The sequence below is a fragment of the Pipistrellus hanaki genome (genome assembly GCF_964339955.1).
Source record: "Pipistrellus hanaki genome assembly, chromosome: 9".
Classification (NCBI taxonomy): Eukaryota; Metazoa; Chordata; class Mammalia; order Chiroptera; family Vespertilionidae; genus Pipistrellus; species Pipistrellus hanaki.
In genome coordinates this window covers 40,424,999-40,446,688 of record NC_140511.1, presented here as the reverse complement: position 1 = coordinate 40,446,688, position 21,690 = coordinate 40,424,999, and the positions used below count along the sequence as shown (strand labels likewise).

Below are 21,690 nucleotides of genomic sequence, written 5' to 3'. Positions count from 1 at the left end.
CAAAACATGTGACAGGAGCCAGGCAGCCCGAGGGACTGAAGGTGCCTTTAACCTTCAGTCTGGGGAGCCTGGGAGAAAAGAGGCCCTCAGCTGGTCCTCCTCAGATGCAGTAAATCAATTAAAAGCCCACAGTACCCTACAGCTTACAACATATTTGTATTGGTATTCATTTATTTGATCCTCCCTATATCCCTGGGAGATGGGGCTTCTTACTTATTTCCATTTTATAGGTAAGGAAACTGAGACTCAGGAGAGGACGTGACTAGCCCAAAGTCCATAGGTTGCCAGGAATAGAGCAATGATTTGCACTTGAACTCGTAGTTTCCAAGCCTCCCTACCCCATTCTGCTTCCTGTGTTGATTGGAAGGTAGTAGAAAGAGCACTGGAGCTCTAACTGTTGTTCTGGAAAGTGCTGTGCAGTCCCAGAGAGATTTCATGCCTTCTCTGGGCCTCACCACTACCAATCTAGGGTGATTATCTTAGGGATTAAATGATGTCATGACGTGAGAAGTATCCAACACAATCCCTGGCATGGGATAAGGAACAGGACAACCCACGAAGGTGAAGAGAATGGGGAACGCGAGAGTGTGTATGTACACAAAAGGTGTGGTAACATAATAGGAGGGACCGACTTTGCCAGGTAGAGGGCATCCTGGGAGAGGAGAATTTGGGCAGAGATTTGAGGAATGCAGAGGCACTTCCCTCCCTTACCTCCTCCCTCCCTGCCCCCGTTTCATGTGACTAGAGGACCAGAGCACTAGAGCTTGGGGTAAGAGAGGATGGTTAGAAATGAGGCCTAAGAGGGGGAGATTGTGGGGACTAAAAAATTAATACTTTTCTTCACACCTTCTAAGTCCTTCTAACTGGGCAAATAATCAAATGAACAGTGACAGATTGGGTATATATGACACTTTGTTCAGAGGAGAAAGGGGAGGGATGGAGTCTCAGGTTTCAGAAGTGAGAACGGGCGATGTACAGGTAGTTGAGAAAGAGCAGAACACACAGGGCGGGCAAATTCCTGCTGGAGAACTCAGAAGAAAATGGGACACAGTATCTAGCTAACAGGCCCCTGCCCAAAGCCACCCTATTTGCCATATTTAATTCCAGTTAGGCTAAGGCAACGTCCTAAGGTTTCCTTTCCTACTAGGTGTACCCGTTAATAATGCGGATTTTTTTCAATAGATGGAGTTATACATATGTTGATTTGATATGTATGCTGTTTTGTTGTATTGACAAGCTTCAAAACTTCATATGTCAAATTTGCAGAAGGTGTTAACATCATAGATATTTTTTACCCTTAAAAATGTTGAATTTCGCACCAAAAACAAGAGCATTTGCAGGCAGTTTTAATTCATTATTTTTTTTTTTTAAGTGCTGCTAAAGTTATCCTATACTTTGGGAAGCTATGGTGAACATGCTTCATCTCAAGATACTTGTCAACCCTGGTTTAAACGCTTTAAAAATGATGATTTCGATGTGAAAGACAAAGAATATCCAGGTCAACCGAAAAAGTTTGAAGACCAACAATTACAAGTATTATTGGATGAAGATGCATGTCAAATTCAAAAACAACTTGCGGAAATATTAAGAGTTGCTCAGCAAACAATTTCTGGTCATTTACAAGCAATGGGAAAGATTTTAATGGAAGGAAAATGGGTGCCACATCAACTGAACAAAAGACTAATGGAAAACCGAAAAGTCATAGTAAAATGTTGCTTCAACGGCACTAAAGGTCTTTTTTGCATCAAATTATGACTGGCAATGAAAAGTGGATTTATTTTGAGAATCCCAAATGCATAAAATCATGGACTGATCCAAGTCAACCATCAACATAGACTTTAAGGCCAAATCACTTCAGAAAGAAGACAATGCTCTGTGTTGGTGGAATCAGGAAAGTGTGGTGTATTAGGAACTTCTAAGTCCAGGTGAAACCTGGTTAATACTGATCACTACCAACAGCAAATAATCCATTTAGCCCCCCACCGTATTCACCAGACCTTGCTCCTTCAGGTTACTACTTGTTCCGATGGATGGCACACGCACTTTCTGAGCAGCACTTCAAAACATATGAAAAGTGGAAAATTGGTTTGCCTAAAAACAAGAAAAGTTCTGTTGGGACAGTATCCACAAATTACCTAAAAGATTGGGAAATGTGTAGCTAGTGATGGACATTGCTTTGAATAAAGCACCTTTGATGTTTCTCTTGAAATTATTGTGTTTTCCTTGATTACAAAATCTGCATTTTTAACCAGTTAATAATTAATCTGCATTTTTAACGGTTGAGTTAATCTGCATTTTTAACCCGTTAAGAATTAATCCAATTTTAAAATAGTTAATAATTAATCTGCAATATTAACCGGTTAATAGTTCATTCATATTTTTAACCAGTTAAGAGTTAATTCAAATTTTTAACCAGTTAAGAGTTAATTCAAATTTTTAACCAGTTAATAATTAATCCATATTTTTAACCATTTAAGAATTAATCCGCATTAACTAGTTAATATGGATTTTGTAATTAAAAAAAAACACGGTAATTTCAAGAAAAACATCAAAAGTGCTTTATTCAAAGTAATGACCATTATTATCATAGCTACACATTTCCCCTGTCTTTCAGGTAATTTGTGGATACCGTCCCAATAGAACTTTTCTTGTTGGAGGCAAACCATTCAGAGACCAAATTTTCCATTTTTTCATACGTTTTGAAGTGCTGCTCAGAAAGTGCATGTGCCATTGATCAGAACAAATGGTAATCTGAAGGAGCAATACAATAAAATAGCATACATATCAGATCGCATATATATCAATGTATGTGTAACTCCATCTATTGAAAAAACATCTGCATTATTTTTTTTTTAATATATTTTATTGATTTTTTACAGAGAGGAAGGGAGAGAGATAGAGAGTTAGAAACGTCGATGAGAGAGAAACATCAGCCAGCTGCCTCTTGCACACCCCCTACTGGGGATGTGCCCGCAACCAATGTACATGCCCTTGACCGGAATCGAACCTGGGACCTTTCAGTCCGCAAACCGATGCTCTACCACTGAGCCAAACCGGCTTCAGCAACATCTGCATTATTAACCTGTACACATAGTAAAGGAGTTTTTCTGTCTGAATCTCTTGAGCAGTAGGGGGGAGGGTCAAAGGTTCTTTGGAGTCTTTTTGTTTCTTAATAACCAGCTTAAAATCAATATCCCAAAAGGCAAAATTTCAGGTCCCTTTCAAGGTGAAGGAGGCATAGCGTATGGGCCTTGAGTTTGCATTTTGTTATTAAAAGAAAGGTTTTAAGCAGGTGTCATGGTCCATTTTGTAGGTTTGCCGTTTAGAAAGACCCTTTTTTTTGAGGGGGGTGGGGGCTACAGTGTGACATCAGACAGGAGGGGGAACTAGAGGCATAGAGCAGGGGCAGGCAGGGCTGATGGAGATTCCCCTCCTGAAGCCCCCCAGAAGCCACCACGGTTAGAGAAGATCAGGGATTGGATGAAAGTGGAAGAGCCCCAGCCACCAGCCCAGGTGTGAAGAGCTGCTTGCCATGCTTATGGTAACAAGAGGCCCTTTGGGGGGCTTAGAGCCGCCCGCCCAGCTGGTTCAGCCTGGCATACTGAGGGCAGTGGGAGCTAGCCTGTGCATTTCTGTGCCCCTCCCTCCACACACACACACACACACACACACACACCAGTACCCTGCGAGTGTTCATCTCCTTTTCGGGGTGCTGAAGGGAGCTCACTCCACTGCACCACATGGAAGGGGAAGCCTGAAAGTCTCTGGGCCAATGGGGTTCCTTTGAAGGAAAGTCCCTCTGCAACGGGAGGGGAGGAGGCGCCTCTCAGACAAGTTAGGTAACTTCTCCAAGGTTACTAAGAGCTGGTAAGTGGCAGCTCTGGAGCCTGACCCCTCTCAAGCTCAGGGTCCTCACAAACACTGTTTCTTGTTGTTTTGGGTCTCTCTCTCTCTCTCTCTCTCTCTCTCTCTCTCTCTCTCTCTCTCTCTCTCTCTCAGACAGGGAGAGGAGTGCAGAAAGGACTCTGAGCCTCAGGATGCACCCAGAACACTAAGGGGCTGCAGAATTGATTCTCAGCAGCCCCTTTACATCTGGATTGTGAGGAGATGAGTGGGTACAAGAGTCTATGGTACAATTTTTAGGACTGTTTGATAAGTGTGAGTGGGGTGCCCCCCACTAGCCTCACCATTCTGGAAATGGGAATTCTAATAGGAAGAGAACAATAGGCAGAGAGGGGGAGAGTTCTCCCTGTCCCACACTGATAAGGCCAGGCTCCCAGCCTCTCCCCTTTCCGTTTTACAGGTAAGGAAACTGAGGCTCGGGCCACCTCCCTACCTGCCTCCAGCCCACGGAGACTGAATGCAGGGGAGGACGTGGTGCAGGGGCATTCTGTTTTCCGGGCAGCAGATTTGACTTTGCTGCCCTGGAGCTGGGGGTAGTGGCCTCTACTTCCTCCTTCCTTATCTCCCCACTTGCAGACAGGCAAACACAAACACACAAGCCCAAGCAACATTTAAAAAAAGATATTTTTATTGATTTTCAGAGAGAGAGGAAGGGAAGATGGGGGGAGAGAGAGAAACATTGATGGGAGAGTGAAACACCAATTGGCTGCCTCCCACATGCCCCACACGGGTGATTGAGCCGAAACCCCGGGCATGTGCCCTGACAGGGAATTAAACCAGCAATCCTTCAATGCAGAGGATGATTCACAACCAATTGAGCCACACCGGCCAAGCCCCAAGCAACATTTTTAATTTTTAAAAAAGTAATAAGGAAAGAAGGAGCTAAAAGACTGGGAGAGTTAATCTGGGCCACTGCAGGGGGGTCATGCATGGTCCAATCTCTCCACAGCAGGAGTTCTTAGGAGGTCCAGAGTTCAAGGCTAAAGCCTTCCTCAATGCCCTCCCCGCCCCCATGCCTGTAGTGTGCCTGAAACCACCCTCCCTCCTCCAGACTGGGAGACCAGACCACCCTCACCCACCTGCCCGTGTAAGGAATGCATCCAGCAGGTAATTTTTTAAAAAGTTTTTTTGGATGCTTTTCTGCCCTTTTTACCATAAAGTGGAGTGAGAGAGGGTGAGCTGCGGAGGAAAAGAATAGACTTACACCGCTGCCTAGTCACACATGCAGTTTCCCTTAGGATCCCATCCAGAAGTTCCATGGTTCCCTCCAGGAAAAAAAAAAAAAAAAAAAAAAAAAAAGTCTTGCTTTCTCTCTTCTCTCCAGCCAGGCTTTCTGCCTCAGTCGGGCTCTCTTCTTTGCTTCTCTGCAGGCTCCCCTTTCAGCTGGTCTCTCTGCTTCGTATTTTCGGATTCTTACTTGGTCAGCCTCTCACAAACGTCTCTGGACCCCTTTCACCCGTTAAAAAAAATTTTTTTTTTTAAATTTAAAAAGCTGGGGGCGGGGCGGGGAGGGGATAAACTCTAGAAGAGAGAAGCCTCACCCATCCAATCTCTTTCTTACCAACTCCCTCCTCCACCCCATCGCCCCCCAACCCCAATCCCCCTCCCACCCCCACCTCTCTGTACCCCGCCTCATTCCCCCCTACACACACACACACACACACACACACACACACACACACACACACACTCGGGACCTCCAGATGTTCCCACCCTGCGCCCTCGGCGGAGACGGCCGGCGCTCCGGCGGGGGCAGGGATCGGGTTCCTGGAAGCCGGAGCGGGGCCGACCACCGGGGCGGGCGCTGCGCACACACTTCGGAGACGCTCCCTGGGGTGGAACCCGGGCCCCGCGGGCGGCGGGCGGGCCGGAGGCGGGGAGCGCTCCGGAGAGGCCGCACTTTGGCCACGCTCCCTCCGTCCGGGCCGCCGCCGGAGCCGCCCCTGGGCGTGGGGCGGGCGGGGACCGGGGACCGGGGGGCGGGACGCGCGGCGCCGAGAAAAGCGCCGGCCAGGGCCGGCGGCGGGGCCGCCTGGGGAGCGCGCCGAGGCGGCTGAGACGCCGGCTTCCAGGTGGGTGCGGGTCCCCGGGTGGGAGCGGGGAGCCCGGGACCCCGACCTGGCCGCTCCCTGCGGCGGCGGCGGCGCTGGGCACCGGGGCGGGGACGGGGCCTCCTTACTTTTCCGGACCCGGGGCGCGGGCAGCGGCGGCCGGCCGGCCGGGCTCGGCGGGAGCGGGGAGCCCAGACCCGGCGGAGAGGGCTTCGGAGAGACAAAGGCTCGGGCCGGGGTCTTTGTGCGGACACGTGCATCCGCGCCTGCGGGCCTTTGTGGCTCGGAGTCTGCCCGTGCCATTGTGTGCTCGCGGCTCGGCTTGGCCGTGGCGCGCTGTGTCCAGGTGCCGCGGGCCCGCGCCGGGCGGTGGGTGTGCATGGGTGTCGGTGCAGAGGGTGTGCGGACGTGGTCTGTGCTGCCGACGTGTCCGGTGTGGGTGTCTGTGCAGAGGTTGTGCGCGCGGCCAGACGCCGCCCCCAGCTCCGCGCTCCCCTGCTGTCCGCGGGGCCCCCTGACTTGGCTGCAAACTTTTCTCCGGGTTCCTCGGGCAACAGCCGGTCCTCCTCTCCGCCCAGGCTGGGCGGGGGCGCGGGCAGCCCTCCCCTCTCGCTTCTGGGGTCGGTGGAGCCTGGGCGTGAGGAACGTGCGGACCCCAGTGCGGAACCGGGGAGGGGGAGAGCGGGAAGCGCGGGCCTGGGGTCCGGGCCGGAGCTGGGGAGGGGAGGAGAGGGCAGCCGCCGTGGCCCGCCCCGCGCTCCTGGAGAGAGCGAGGGAGGGACGGAGGGAGGGAGAGACAGAGACCAAGAGACAGAGACACGTGCCTGCCCGGCTGAGAGCAGCCCCAGTCCCGGCTTGGAGGGAGATCCGCTCTCCGTTTGCATCCTTCCTGCCCCGGGGCGGGAGGACCAGCCTTGGAATCCCGAGGGGAGAAAGTGAGGGCTCCTCGATATCCGGCCCTGCCCGAGGCCCTGGCTCCAAGAGCCCCAGTTGAACTGGGGGGAGTTAGGAACCTTGCACGGACCGGTTCCGAATGGGCCCGCCCCCGGCCCGCAGTACGGGCACTGGGCAAGTTGGTCAGCTAGCCATGGATGGCGGCGAGAGCACTCCCTGTGGTGCCCAGCATTCGGTCGGGATAACCAGCAAAGCCCCAGGGCCGTGCCATCCCCTTGGCCTGGGCCAGGAGGTGTCTCAGGAACCTCCCCCATCTTCCTCCCTTCGTGCTCTACCCTTCGGAGAAGTCCAGGCTTGCAGAGCCCAGGTCTGACCTCCGAGGGAGGGCTCAGGCGCCGAGCCTGCCATGCTTTTGATCCTGAGCGGCAAAGACCCTAACACTTTACCACCCCCACCCCCACTCTGCCCCAGGTCTTAAACCTAGACTTTTTGCCAGATGCTGCAGACACAAAGGAGGCGCACTTTCTGTCTCTCTTGTGGGAAGAAGGCCACTGTGGGCACTTTCCCTCTCTGAACCTCAGTTTCCCCTCTGGAAAGAGGTGTTGACGGCCTCTCTCCTCCCTTCCTGTCTGGCTAACTGGTGGAGACCCCAGAACCTGGAAATACTTTGATGTTTCTTTTCACACATACCTTCATTCTGACCAGAACAATTCCCAGGCACGAATTTGCTCTTTTGAAGAGGGGAGAGAGGAGGTGGCTTAGGGAGGGATAGAGTGAGGTATGCAAGGAGACCCTGGACCAACCAAAGGCTAGAAGGCAAAAACAGGAAGCCAGGTGAATGCTAGTTACACTCTGGAGGTAGTAAGGTGTCTCCCACAGAGAGTACCACACTGCACAGCTCTGTGTGTTCTGTTAGCAGCACAGAGGTGGCCAACATGAGGGGTAGAGGGGGGGTGATGTTACAGGGCGGGGTAGAATTCAACTTGAGGCTGGGAGGAAAGGCAGGGGCCAAATCCTACAGGGATTTGAACCTGTAGGCAGAAGAGAGCTGCTGAGGGTTTAAGTAGGCATGACGGATGAGATGGGTAATTCTAAGAAACCTTCCTTTGGCTTGTTGGTGATGCTGGAGACTGGGAGCCAGAGCTCCAGCCCCTTAGAGTCAGAAGGACCTGGATTCACTCCGCCATTGTTCCCTAGCTCTGTGGCCTTGGGCAAGTAACTTGTCCTTTCTGGTTATCAGTCTTCTCAGCCTTCCAATGAGGACAAGAATTCCTGTCTCCCAGATCTGTTGTGAATGTGAACTAGGATAATGAATTGCATGTGCTAATCAAACGAGAAGAGGTTTGTAGTCTGTATAGCATGCAGATATTTGTTCAGTTGCACTGGTAGGAGAAAGCAGAGATAGCATCTACTCTGGTCCTACGCCTGGTTTCACCACCCGGCGAAGCTTTTCGTACCCTGCCCGCTTGGGCGAATTGCTAGCCTCCCCGAGCAGAGGGAAGCTTTCTGTCCAGGGCACTTCATTTCCCTGGTTTATTCCCCTTCACATGGCCAGGCCCCGTGCAGGAGAGGAGCTGGACACAGTCCCATTCAGAGATGGCCGCAGACAAGAAGCGTGTAGTATCTTGACAGATGATGACTTAGGGGCCATGGAAACCCAGGGAAAGGTGGCCTTTTGCCCGATGAGGGCAGATTAAGTGGAGAAGGCCTCGTAGAGGAGGTGGCTTTGGAATCCCATGCCTGAGGGTTTGCATGGCGGACGGAGAAAAGAAGGCCATCTCTGGCATCGTCCTCAGAGGAAACCACCTCTGCAAAGGGGTGGGGCCCTGGGATCAAGATAGGCCTCCAGACCACTAAGCTCTCTTTGTGGAATGGGTTTTACGCAGGGAGCGGTGGTAGGGTCCTCATCATCGTCCTTTGGGATTGCACTCTGGTGCCCAGCAAGGCTGACCCCTGGAGGCAGGAGGCGAGGGAGAAGGCTGTTGCAACAGTACAGGCCTGGAGGCCGCCTGAGCCTCGGGCAGGGCGGGTGACTGCCTGGCTTGGGAGGGAGGGAGGCGGAAGACACTGACCCACCCGCCCAGGGGTAGCTGCCGATTCTCATTCTGTCACAGGAAACACAACTTCTTCAGCCTTCTCTGACCTCTGAGACCTTTCCAAACCCTTACCCGGTTCCAGAGGGGCCCAGGAAAGGTGCGCTGAGAAAGAATCCAAGGCCTCAGGGGATGCATTTTGGATTCTTGTCCATCCTTTGCTTCTGCCTGGCCTTCAGATCTGCTGGTGTCACTTCTTTTTCTTTCCTGGTCCCTGAAATCACTGATTAAGGAGCAAGAACCCACGTTCAGCGAGCACCAATGTGTGCCGGGCCCGAAGCTGAGTCTTCACTCTCTCTTTTGTCATCATCCCAGTGACCTGCTGGGAGCGGTGCTAGGATTCTTACTACGTCATAGATGAAGAGTCAGACTCAGGCGTGAGAGCACACCCAAGCCTCATGGGGGGTGAGGCACTGTGGGGTTGGATCCCTTTCTGCCTGGCTGTAAAACCCATTTCCTGTGCCCCAGACTGCCTCCCCGTATGTCTTTACATGCTGCCTCAGACCGCAGGGAACTTGAAAAGTTTCAGAAGGAAGACACACAAAAGAAGAAAATAGCATTAGGAGCCCTGCCCATTTCCCCGTAGGTTATCCTCCATAGGGGAGATTGCTGGACGGACCTCCAGGGGCCACTTGCCCTGGGGACGATGTCACGGAGGAGGCCGCGCCCTGGGTGTCAGCATACCTGGATCCTGCGTCCAGCCCGTGGCCTCCCTGGCTGTGTGACTCTGAACAGAGCACTGAACGTCCCCATGATGTAGGTAGGGTGCCACCTAACCTGCTGGTTTTGCAGGGTGACTGACCAGATAACAGTTGGGGAGGCACTAGAAAAGTTGAGAGGTGTTCTTAGGTGATAGTATTCATATAGTACCCACTGTGTGCCAAGCCCAGTCCTCAGCCCTAAAGTCATAGAAATGGATGTAAGCCCATCCCTGAGCACAGACAGATACATGTAGTCCAGCATGATCAGTTGCCGTCATCCACACGGGCCCATTTATTCCTTGAGGCACATGGTATAAGAATCACTGGATGTGGAGCTGAGGTCTCTGGGGTTGGGACCTGTTCCTCTACTACCCAACTGCCAGGAATCCCAACGGCCAGAGGCTGTGGCGAGGCAGACACGAGGGGCTGGTGTAGAAGTGCGTAGTGAGCCGATGCGTTTGTACAGATGGGCGGCGTTAGTGGTTCTGTTGGGAGGGCCAGTCCTCAAGGCTCCAGGAGTTGGGCCTGAAATTCTTTTTGTCTTGAGCTTCCAGAGCTGAATAAACGGTTGGAGGGCAGGATGTTAATGGAAGTTTCACCTGGGGATTTCATTGGCGTCAGCTTGAGTGAGCTCGGGAGGCAGACAGGCACTGAGGAGCGGCTGGGGTCGGTGCTGGGGCTCTGGTCCAGCCTGAGGCTCAGCTCCCTGCCCAGCTTGTTGCTGTGCCAGGGGCCCCCTCTTGAAGCTGGGGTGAGGAGCTGGCAAATCGATGGGCCAGAGATGCTGTGTTGCAGCGCCAGAGGCAGGCAGGCAATTGGGGCCAAGGGGACCGAGCCAGAACTCCTAACCCCAGAGAGGTCGACTCAGAGGAGGGAGCTTGGGGCCTCGCCAGCAGACATCAGCACAGTGGCTGGGAACGTTGGCACGACAGTTACAGACCCGCCGGGTGCCTGTCACTGAGTTGGGTTCTTGGGTACGGAGGGCCATAAAGAAAAATGACCCTGCCATGGTCCCCGGGAAGCTTAGTAACCATCCCTGTCCGCCGTGCTCAGAGTCCTTCACGTGTGGCAGGCAGTGAGCTGAGTGCTTCACGCTTCACCCACCCTGCGTGGCCATCCCTACTGAGGACGTGAGACTGAACCAGACTGAGACTTTTCTGAGGCCGGTAGATACAGAGCTGCATTCAGATCTGAGTCCAGCAGTTGACTCTTAACTGCTGGGCTCTTTGTTTGTCCAGCGGTGTTGGCCGCCAGGCCTGGCTCTGGCCTCAGGTGGGGGAAGGGATGAACAGGTGAAGAAGGCAGGGTCGCTGCTCCAAGCGGCTCACACTTCAAGAAACAGGGCAGCTAAAGTAACGAACGACAGAGAGCTTGCTCAGTGTGTGTCCGAGAGGTGTGCTCAGACTGTGGTGTGGCCGGCTCCGGGAGCAAGGAGGGGAGAGGAGGGGAGGCCTGGAAGCCTGAGTGGACAGAACCAGCTTTGTTCCCCTGGCAGGGCCAGGACAGGCTGGGTGGATGCAGTCGATGCTGGCAACAGCGTGAGGCATCAGGACCTAGGTCCTGGGTCCGTTTCCCTGCCATCACTGCCCTTCTCTGTGCCTCAGTTGCTCCCTGAGGGGCCTTCTAGCTCCCCAGCCCTCGGTCTAGGGAAGTGTGAGCAGAGGCTGTCTTGCTCAGTGGCTGTCACCATCACAGTAGGTTCAACGGAAGATGGGGGCTCTGCCGGGGGAGGGGGTTAGGTGGGGACAACTTGTGCTGACTCCATGCTAGAGAGAACTTTTTAATTTTTTTTCTGATGGTAAAAGTAGAAGTCAAGAGGTTTTAGAGAAGAGAAGTGATGTAGCCAGACTTGTAGATGCTCTTTAGCAAGAAGGCCTGGAGTCTGGGTCCAAGGTAAGCGTTAGTGATCTTGTCCCGAGTTGTTATCCTGTCCCCACTACCAGAGCCTGTTAGGGCCACACCATTACTCTTTTGACCCCCACTGGCCATCTGCAAACTTTCCTTAGTCACAGTGGGCCCAACAAGGAATAATTAGTGGTCCCCACCCAGAGGGACCCCTAAACCAAGGGTGGGTCCAGTCTCTAAACCTTGCCCTCTTGCCCCTGTGTTCTGTAACCTGGCTGATCCCTGAGTGGATTTTTTATCCACAAGTCGGGTTTGGGAAAGAAATGATGCATCTGGGCCAAAGATCCCTTCGATGACCACCTGGCTGCCTTTGCTTCGCTCCAGACAGCAGATCATAGCTCCCCAAGGGAGGCAGCACTAATCCGGTTACACAGGTGCCAAAGCCGAGCGAGGCTCGGGGAAATAAAACTGCAAAGGTCACACAGATAGCGCTGGGCCTGGGCCTGGAGTCCTGGTCTGGGTCCAAGGCGAGTGTTAGTGATCTTGTCCTGAGTTGTTATCCTGTCCCCACGGCTGGCAAGTAAGCCCTACGAGGACTTGGTATCCCCACCCCACCCCACCCCCAACTCACACCTCATGCGGTACTTAATAGAGATTTAGTAAACGCCTTTGTGAAATTGTGAAATCCTGAAACACTAGAGCTAGATGGTCTAGACCTAACCTCTTAAGTGGAAGCTGAGGCTCAGTGGGGGGGTCAGGGGGGATTTGTCTGAAAATGTGAACAGGCCATGCAGAGCAGAGACTAAGACTGGGGCTCATGCCTGTCCTCCAGAGCCTATCTTGTCACTATGCACTATCCCTCTTCTCCCACCCCAGCCCCAGAGAATGGTGAAGGAGGTGAGGGGTGGTCCATGGGTGCCCTTTCTGGAGGACTCCTTTACCATGTAGCCTAGGAGAAGTACAGGCATCCATGGACTGCACATCTGCCAGTATCCTAGCCCTGTGATCTCCAGCCCTCAGCAGTCCCTTGAGGAAGGGATTGGTGTCTCCATTTTGGATGAGGAAATGGGCTAAGGGAGAGAAAGACACTTGCCAAAGTTTCCCAGCTTAGCAGGTGACTCCTATGCCATGTTTTCACTCCAAATCAGAGAATTGATCTGAGAATGGCAGTTTTCATCTCAAGGGCAAACTCTAATCAAAGGGTAGAGAGACATGTTGAGAAGAGCTCTGAGGCCCTGTGCAGGTTTCCTAGGGAGTGGTGCTGTGATTGATTGATTATGCCTGCAGGGGATATGGGTACAGGTAGCAAGAAAAGGCACAGTCTTTCCATGATGTGTCTTCCACCCACTGGGGTCTCATTTCTCTATAGGAGTGTTTAGCTCCTTAGTCTGACCTTCCCAACCAGCCCTTCTGAGACCAGTGGGACCCTCATTACCATCTCAGATTCACGACTGAAGGAACTGGACCAGAGAAGGAAAGTGACTTTCCCAATTAGCACTGCAAGCTGTCCAAGGCCCCTTGCTCTCTATGAAGGTTTTTCCTCTCCATGGAGCTGAGGCTGGTGGGTTTTGTCAAGAGGAACTCGCATTACTCATCCTTTCCCAGACCCGCAGCCCGTTGAGAAATAGCGTAGTGTGGCCTGCTGGAAAGAATGACTCCACGTGGGTGCCGAGGATAGCGTTGACATGCTTGCTACAGGAAGGACGAAGAGAGGTGGGCCAGGCCCACCTGCTGATCCCCACCCCACCCTTCCCCGTCTGGAGGAAGACAGGGCAGCCCACACTGTGCCCTTCCCTTGAACCGGGGTCCCCGCTAGGTGCCCTGCTTCTACCATTTTGTTTCTTCTTCATGACAAAAACTCAGGAGTCTGGATTCCTCGCTTTTATCTTCTATATCCAACCCACTAGCAAATTCCATCAGCTCCACATTCAAAGTACACCCAGAGTCAACCACTTCTTACCCCCTCCACTGCCCCTTCAGTGGGTCCCTTTGTATCTGTCCTTCACATGTGAGGTGGCTGTTAGTATCCCCTTTTACCGATGAGACTGAGGCTCAGAGATTGTGGCTACCCAAGATTAGAGCAAGCAGAGATGGCCATGAAGCAGTCCTATTAGGAGCCTTTGCTACTTTCTTTATATATTTTTATTTTATTTTATTTTTTTAGTATGAGAGGATATGAAGAGGGATGTAAAGAGATTAAGACATGTTTAAATCACTCAGAGTTCTATCTAAAGAAAACCACTGATGTGTTGATATATTTTCTTTTGGCCTTGCTAAAATTAGGATTTGGGTTGGGTTTTTTTTTTTTTTTTAATGCATAGTTATCATTTTCCTAGACATGTAATTTATCCTTATGATACCTAGCATTATGGCCTCAGCCCTCTCCATGAGCTTGCAAACTGCTGAGCATTATTTTTACCAACTCCGTAAGATCCCTTGGAGAGTCAACAGCCATCATGAGTGGCCAGGGAAGCCCTGGGCCCGGAGTCAGGAGGCCACGGGGGGTCTGTGGACAAGTGATTGCACACTCGCTTCGTCACTATAGTGAGGGACAGCGCGGCACGCCCGTTCTGGGTCCTCCCAGCATCAAATAAGCAAAGGCCCTTGTGAACTCCAAAGGGCTAGACCCTGGCAGGAATTTTCCTTATGTTCCCTCAGTCTCCTTCTTCTGGGAAGTCCTGCCCTTCCAGTGTCTCCTGAGCCTTTTGCTGCGGGGCTTCCTGCAGCAGTGCCAGGGCCTAGCATCTCTGGGGCAATCCCATGAAGGCACTCCGGTATGTTACCCAAAGGGGACATTTCCTCTGAGCAGAGCAGGTGCCCTGACTTTCAGAGACCACCCACCCACACCTCCGCCTTTGCCCACTTCTGGGCCCACAGTTGTGAGGCCTCTCAGGGATTTCTCCCTTCTCTTTCCCCACCAGCCTGGGACACCCCTGAGAGGCCTCTGGGCTCTGCAGTGACCTCAGGAAAGCCCCTGAGCCATTGATACTAAAAAGCTTGGCACCTACCTCATCACAGCAGTCAGTTGCGGGTAGAGAGCTTGGCCCTAGGACTCTGGACACCTAAACCCTTCTTTCCCCAGCAACACGCAGAAGTATACGTTCCATGAACCAAACCAATTATGAGGTTAGGAAGGCCCAGCTTCCATTCCCAGCTCCACCACCTCCCTTTTCTCATCCTCGCTTCTTCCGCTCTAAAATGGACATAAGACTGCTGACCTCCTCAAGGGACTGAGGGTTGTATGGGAGAACATGTGTCCAGCACCAGCACATAGGGAGGTCTGGCTCTGACTGCCAGTGTCAGCGCTTTCCAAGTGAACGTCCAGGCCTGGCACGGAACAGGGGCCCAGGGAGAGGTGTCCACTGTGCAGGGCTGTGCAAGGACTGTCCAGGACACCCTGAGAGTGTCCCCAGCTGCTATCTGCAAGGTCTCATTTACAGCCCTGCTCCTTTTTCGTCTGCTGTCCCTCCCTCCCATTGCCTCTGTCCCATTTCTATAGTGACCAGAGCGATGACCACTTTGCATGCATGCATAGCTCTTTCCAGTTTGGATTGCACTTCAGTGAAAGCCAATCAACTTATGTGAGGAGGGCAGGAGAAGAATTACGGCTTTGTGGTTCCCAGGACCAGGCTGAGGCCCGGAGAGGGTGGTGAGAGGCCCCCTCTGCGGAGGGGTAGGGTTTGGGCTGTGTTTGGGCTCCCAGTTACATAAGCAGGAGCTCACGAGAGGCCATTTGGCATTTAATAAGCACCTTGTATAATCACCTTTGGGAACCAAAGGGTAATCTCGGGGTATTTTCTTGTGCCTGTGCTGTTTGTTTAAACCCCAGGAAGAGTGGATAGGAGCAGATCAGCTTAGCAGGGGAGGGGAGGCCCTGAGTGGTAATGAACCCCTGTGGTGAAGCTCACACAGGAGAACAAAAGGTGCCTGAAGCAAATTAATTCTTTCCCTTTTGGTTCCAGACACTGGAGCTCTCTCTCCTCCCTCAGTTGGGACCAAGCCCAGGATGCACCTGGGCTGGGTTTAATCCTCAATTTGGACTCCATAATAGAAAGGGGTGGGGAAGGAGGGGCCCTCTGAGGGGAGCAACGGAGGAGAGCCCCACTGCTTCCTGCCCCCATGCAGGGCCAGTGGGGATCAAGTAGCTACCCCTTTAAAGTTTCATGGCGGGCTGGTAATACTATCGTGCTGCTCCCTCCCCGCCCACCCCGGACTAGAAGGTGGGCAGGTCCCTGGGCCATCCCTCCCGGAAGGCCAGTGGGAGAGATGGTGGCGGTAAGACAGAGCCGGGGGCCGCGGGAGTGAGGCTTCGTGCCTTCCGTCCCCCAGCCTGAGGGGATGCTGTGTGGTGGGATGGGCTCACCACAGACTGGCCAGTTAGACACTGTCACTGCTCAGCCCTCTTCCTCCTCCTCCCACGAGCACCACCACAGAGCCGCAGCAGGCACGCTCGGAGGCTCTGGCGGACAGATGTGCGTGGGTGTGAGGATTGAATGTGAGCGTGTCCGTGTAGTGCCTGGCACCGGTGGCAGCTGCGCGCTCATTGTACGGGGACGGAAACAAGCCGGGAGAGGGACATGCTTGCTTGTATCCTAACATGTGGCTTGTTATCATAACATATGGCTGGGGAAAGCCCCTCTTGGATCTTGTCTGTCCCCGACAGTCCTGCCAGAGGCAGCAGATGGGAAATAGAGGAGTTGGAACTGAGCAGACCTGGGTTCTAATCCTACCCTGCTTTTTACTACGTTGGGGTAAACCCTTTTCCTGTCTGAGCCTCTATTCCTTCATCTGTGTAATGGGGGAGCCAGCCCAGCTGCCTGGGTGAAAGGAAGAGCCAAAGAGGGGTAATAGCTGTATCAGCTGGGGGTAGGGGCTTGGGACGGGTATTCCCAGAGCCCGTCCTGAAGTCTTTACAATTGAATTTGTTACATAGATAGTTAGAGCAAGGACGATGGGCCACGTACAGAAACTCACCAAGGCAGAAATGATCTAACGATGAGGCCTCCGATCTTGTCTTCTTGAGGGAAAGATTTCAATCAAGAGACAAAGTGTGGCAAAGTGAGTGAGAATTTATTGTCCGCAGCAAAAACAGATTTAGGAGAGTGAAACAAGGAAGGGCATGGAAGAAGCAACAGGAGAGCCTAGGCTTTGGCTCACAGAGACGTCCGAGGGAAAAAAGGGGGGGGGGGGGGCCTTGGAGACAGGTTCAGGGAATTAGTCCAGGACGAGCTGCTGCTGCCCACTGCTCCCCTGATTGCAAGTCTTATGGGGTCCCTTAGTGGAAAAGGGGAAAGGAAATGGCATAGGCATGCTGGGGAGGAGGGGGGAGGCCAAGGAGAGGCAGGGAATGGCATACCCTGTGTTCTTCCTTCCGAACGTGTTTATTCCTCTCCTGCAGATGGAAATCTTAGGGGAGGTCTCAAGGGAAGGTCTCAATAGAATATTCATCAGCTTTCCAGGTGTGCTCTTGCAGGGTCATGGTCTCCACTGATTGGTGGGTGCCAAGGCAGGCGGTCACTAGTCAGTGTAGCTGGTCCTGATGCAGCCAAGGTGTCACTTGTCTAGTTTTGCTGCTTTTCTGGGCCTGGAGCTGAAATACAACTGAGGCCTCGATGTTACCTTAGGGAGGAAAAGGCAGGGGTCTCTAAACCACAGGACCAGCAATATGCTGTGGGAGGAAGGTTACCCTGGGGGACGGGGTTCTTGTTTTTCTAGTTTTGCCCCCTGCTAGGTATCCAGGACTTTCTGCCCTGGTGAGCTGCTATACGTGGCATGGCGTCCTTGCTCTGCTCTTGTCTGCCTAATTATCTGTATAACAGAATGAAGGCTCCAGCCTCTGGAGGATAGGCCAGGGGAGGGGGCTTAGGACTGTAGACTCATCCATCATCACCCACAAAAGAGGTGAGGTGAGCCGAAATCGGTTTGGCTCAGTGGATAGAGCTTCGGTCTGCAGACTGAAAGGTCCCGGGTTCGATTCCGGTCAGGGGCATGTACCTTGGTTGTGGGCACATTCCCAGTAGGGGGTGTGCAAGAGGCAGCTAATCGATGACTCTCTCTCTCATTGATGTTTCTGATTCTCTATCCCTCTCTCTTCCTCTGTAAAAAAATTAATAAAATATATATTAAAAAAATAAATAAAATTTAAAAAATGTGAGGTGGGGCCAGTCCCTGCAGGGAGAGGCTTCCATCTGGGAGGCTGATGTGTGGGTCTTGGGCATGACTCAGCCCCTGCCAAACCGTGACAGTGAGCCATGCTTCCTCTGCTCCTTCTAGCTCCCCTCCCAGTTACGTGTGGCCATGCGTGGCTTTCTGAACCTAAGTCTCAATTCCCTCTTCATGAAGCAGTGGCCATTTTTGTGGTTGTGAGGGTCAGGCCAATCTGTGTGGCGGCTAGCACAGCACCGGGCACATGCTCAGCACCGGTGCATGGAACACCCTGACCCCAACCCTGAGCTGTGAGCCCCTCCCCATAGGGCCTGGATTGAGACGAGCCCAGGGCCCGGGAACATCCAAGCTCTGGAGGCCAGCCAAAGATCCATCCAGTCCAGTGGGTTCCCAGCTGGGCTCCTTACCCTCCTAGGGCAGAGATGATGAGCAGGCATGGAGGCTCTACGCCTCAGCCCTCACTTCAGCCAGAACAGGCCCACTTCCATGTGATAATATTTAAGAAAGAGTTCTGCCACCTGAAGTTTAAAATCCACCAATCTGATCCAGCCAGCGTTGGAGTGTCGACCTAAGAACCAGGAAGACACGGTTCCATTCCTGGTCAGGGCACATACCCAGGTTTCAGGCTCCATCCGCAGTACAGGGTATGCAGGAGGCAGCCAATCAATGATTCTGTCTCATCATTGATGTTTCATCTCTCTCTCTCTTCTCTGAAATCAATAACAATATATATATATATATATATATATATATATATATATATATATATATTTTTTTTTTTTTTTTTTTTTTTTTTTTTTTAATCCACGAATCTGTCCTAACCTCTTTTACCATACAGATGGGGAGAGCGAGGCCTGAGGGGAACAGGGGCTGGTGGTAACTTTCAGCTGTGCCTAGACACATTGGCTGGTGCAGTGGTCGGCAAACTGCGGCTCTCTGGTCCCTTGAGTTTTTAGCAAAGGCAAGCTTAGGAGTACCCTAATGAAGTCAATAACAATGTACCTACCTATATAGTTTAAGTTTAAAAAATTTGTCTCTCGGAAGAAATTTCAATCATCGTACTGTTGATATTTGGCTCTGTTGACTGAGTTTGCCGACCACGGGGCTGGTATCTTATGGGGCTGGGTTAGTACCACCTGGTATGGGGTGTGCCTGCTATCCACCCTCACCTATGGCTCTCTTTCTAGCCTCGACCATGCTGTGGCCCCTGCTGCTGCCCCTGCTGCTGCTGCTGTCCGCCCGCTGGGTGCAGGCGACCCGGCCCTGCTTCCCCGGGTGCCAGTGTGAGGTGGAGACCTTCGGCCTCTTTGACAGCTTCAGCCTGACCCGCGTGGACTGCAGCGGCCTCGGCCCCCACATCGTGCCGGTGCCCATCCCCCTGGACACCGCCCACCTGGACCTGTCCTCCAACCGGCTGGAGACGGTGAACGAGTCGGTGTTGGCGGGGCCAGGCTACACCACGCTGGCCGGCCTGGATCTCAGCCACAACCTGCTCACCAGCATCTCGCCCACCGCCTTCTCCCGCCTCCGCTACCTGGAGTCCCTCGACCTCAGCCACAACGGCCTGGCCGCCCTGCCCGCGGACAGCTTCACCAGCTCGCCCCTGAGCGACGTGAACCTCAGCTACAACCGGCTCCGGGAGGTCCCGCTGTCCGCCTTCACGACGCGCGGCCAGGGCCTGGCACTGCACGTGGACCTCTCCCACAACCACATCCACCGCCTCGCGCCCCACCCCGCGGGCGCCAGCCTGCCCACGCCTGCCATCCAGAGCCTGAACCTGGCCTGGAACCGGCTCCGCGCCGTGCCCGACCTCCGGGACCTGCCCCTGCGCTACCTGAGCCTGGATGGGAACCCGCTGGCCGCCATCGGCCCCGGCGCCTTCACCCGGCTGGCGGGCCTGACGCACCTGTCGCTGGGCAGCCTGCAGGGCGTCCCCCAGCTGGAACCCTATGGTTTTCATGAGCTGCGCAGCCTGCAGGTCCTGGACCTGTCGGGCAACCCCAAGCTCAAGTGGGCAGGCGCCGAGGTGTTCTCGGGCCTGGCCTCCCTGCAGGAGCTGGACCTGTCAGGCACAGGCCTGGCGCCCCTGCCTGACTCGCTGCTTCTCCACCTGCCAGCGCTGCAGAGCGTCCGTGTGGGCCGGAGCACGCAGTGCCGGCGCCCGGTACGGGAGGGTGCCTACCCCCGGCAGCCTGGCTCCAGCCCCCACGTGGCTCTGCACTGCGTAGACACCGGGGAGCCGGCCTCCAGGGCCTCCAGGGGCCGGGGCACCTTGTGACAAATGGTGTGGCCCCAGGCCACACGACAGACTGCCGCCCGAGCTGACGCAGGTCCCGGGTGATTTATATTTTAATGTGCCAATGCCGGTGGGGACTCTGCAGGCCTACATGGCGGCAGCATCAGGGAAGACAGCTGTGGACCGAGAAGAGGCTTTGGACCGGGACAACACCCAGGAGGAAAGTCTTGCCCTCTGTCTGTATTGTCGCCCAAACCGTAAGCAGAGGGTCTTTGATGCCAAACGACACAGCTGCCTCCCTGCTGTCCTTCCCCATTCGACCCCAAAGTGCCTTCCCTCAGGCCTGGGCCAACCTGACTATGACCGAAGGGAGGTCAGAGGTCAGGTCCATGGCTGAGTGTCCCCTTGGGCCCATGGTCCAGCCACTCAGGGGCATGGGTTTCTTTTGCTCTGGGCCCATGGGGCCCACTTTATCCTCCTCTGTTCCCCTCGAGCCCTGGGTAGAACTTTAGTTACAGAAAGAACTTGGTGGGGGGAAGGGGGCGCACATTTAGGGAGGATCAAGCCCACCTCCTCCTGTGGCAGATGAGAGAACTGAGGCCCAGAGAAAGAGCATTGGCCATCTGAGGCACTGCAGCGGCAGAGGCACCACTGCCTCCCAGCCAGGCCCCTTTGCACTTTGCTGTCTTCTCTCAATCATGGCCCCCCTCTCCCCTTCCTGGGCTCCCCTTTGCTGCCAAGACCCACATCCTACCATTGGCACCCACTTGCTGTCATCCCGGGGAGGCAGGACGCTGGGCCCACTGACCAGGTGTGATGCACGGGCTGTCGCTTCACCTCTCAGAGCTTCTGGAAGCATCAGCCATGCCAGTCCCAGCCCCGCCAGCTTCCCACTCTGGAGGGGTCCCCTAGCATCAAGACTGGAAATGTTCCCATTGATCCTTGAGGCACTGCTTCTAGGTGCCCCCCCAAGGTGATGATGTCATCCTGGAGCCCCACCTGCCACAAGCCAGGGCGGGCCTCCCAGACTCAGCCCCCATAGCCCACCCCCCATCCCCCCTACTGAGAGAGCAGCACAGGAGGCAGGCAGTTCCCACCCGGGCTCATGTTCCCCCACCAGGGGGGCATCTCGGCCTCCAGCCCTGGCTCTTTCCTTAGTGCTCATTTTATAGACGTCGTTGCCTTTCTTACGGACGGTCACTTTTAACTAGTTCCCCACCCCCACCCCTGCTGGCCGGGGATGCAAAGTGTCATTTGTAAAAGGAAAAAAAAGAGTTGCATTTGTTCACTTTTGTAATGATGTGTCCTGGGGGTGTGTTGGGGAAGGAGGTGTTGGATGGAAGCCATCCGTGGCCATGTGGGCAACGGGGCTGGCTGAGAGCTCTGTCCCCCACCAGCCCCACCAGCACCTAACTAGTCCGTGGTTTAATAAACGTTAGAAAGAGTCTCTCTTTCCATCACTCAACCAGTGTCCACTCATATTCCCTGGGCTGGGCCCTGGGGCCACAAGGATGAATCAGCACCAGCCTTGCCCCGGGCAGTGTGTTCTTCCTGAAAAGCCCAATAGGGGGGAGAGGTGGCATGGGGGGGGGGGGGCGGCTGCACCCACAGCAGCTTGCACCCTGTCCACCTTCCTTATTTCCCCTCTCCCATGAGCCTACACGCCTCTGCCTTTGCTCAGACTTACTCGGGGACCTTGCCCTTTCCCTCATCTCTACCTCTCAACACTCATCGACCCAGTTCCTATCTCACCTCCTTCCGAAGTTCCCCCTGAGGTCCCTCCACCTCCCTCCTCTGAGTTC

General features: G+C 53.8%; 1 protein-coding gene across 1 annotated transcript; it reads left to right on the top strand.

Moving 5' to 3' along the window:
- Positions 1-5,868: 5,868 nt before the first annotated feature.
- Positions 5,869-21,444, top strand: TSKU (tsukushi, small leucine rich proteoglycan). The gene is made up of 2 exons (XM_084893362.1): positions 5,869-5,975; positions 18,840-21,444. Exon 2 carries the CDS (start codon positions 18,848-18,850, stop codon positions 19,928-19,930), a length of 1,083 nt encoding a protein of 360 aa, XP_084749488.1. The 5' UTR covers positions 5,869-5,975; positions 18,840-18,847; the 3' UTR covers positions 19,931-21,444.
- Positions 21,445-21,690: the final 246 nt, after the last annotated feature.

What these genes read in the sequence shown, in the direction of transcription:
- TSKU (XM_084893362.1), top strand. Translation starts at nt 18,848, where the DNA reads ATGCTGTGGCCCCTGCTGCTGCCCCTGCTGCTGCTGCTGTCCGCCCGC.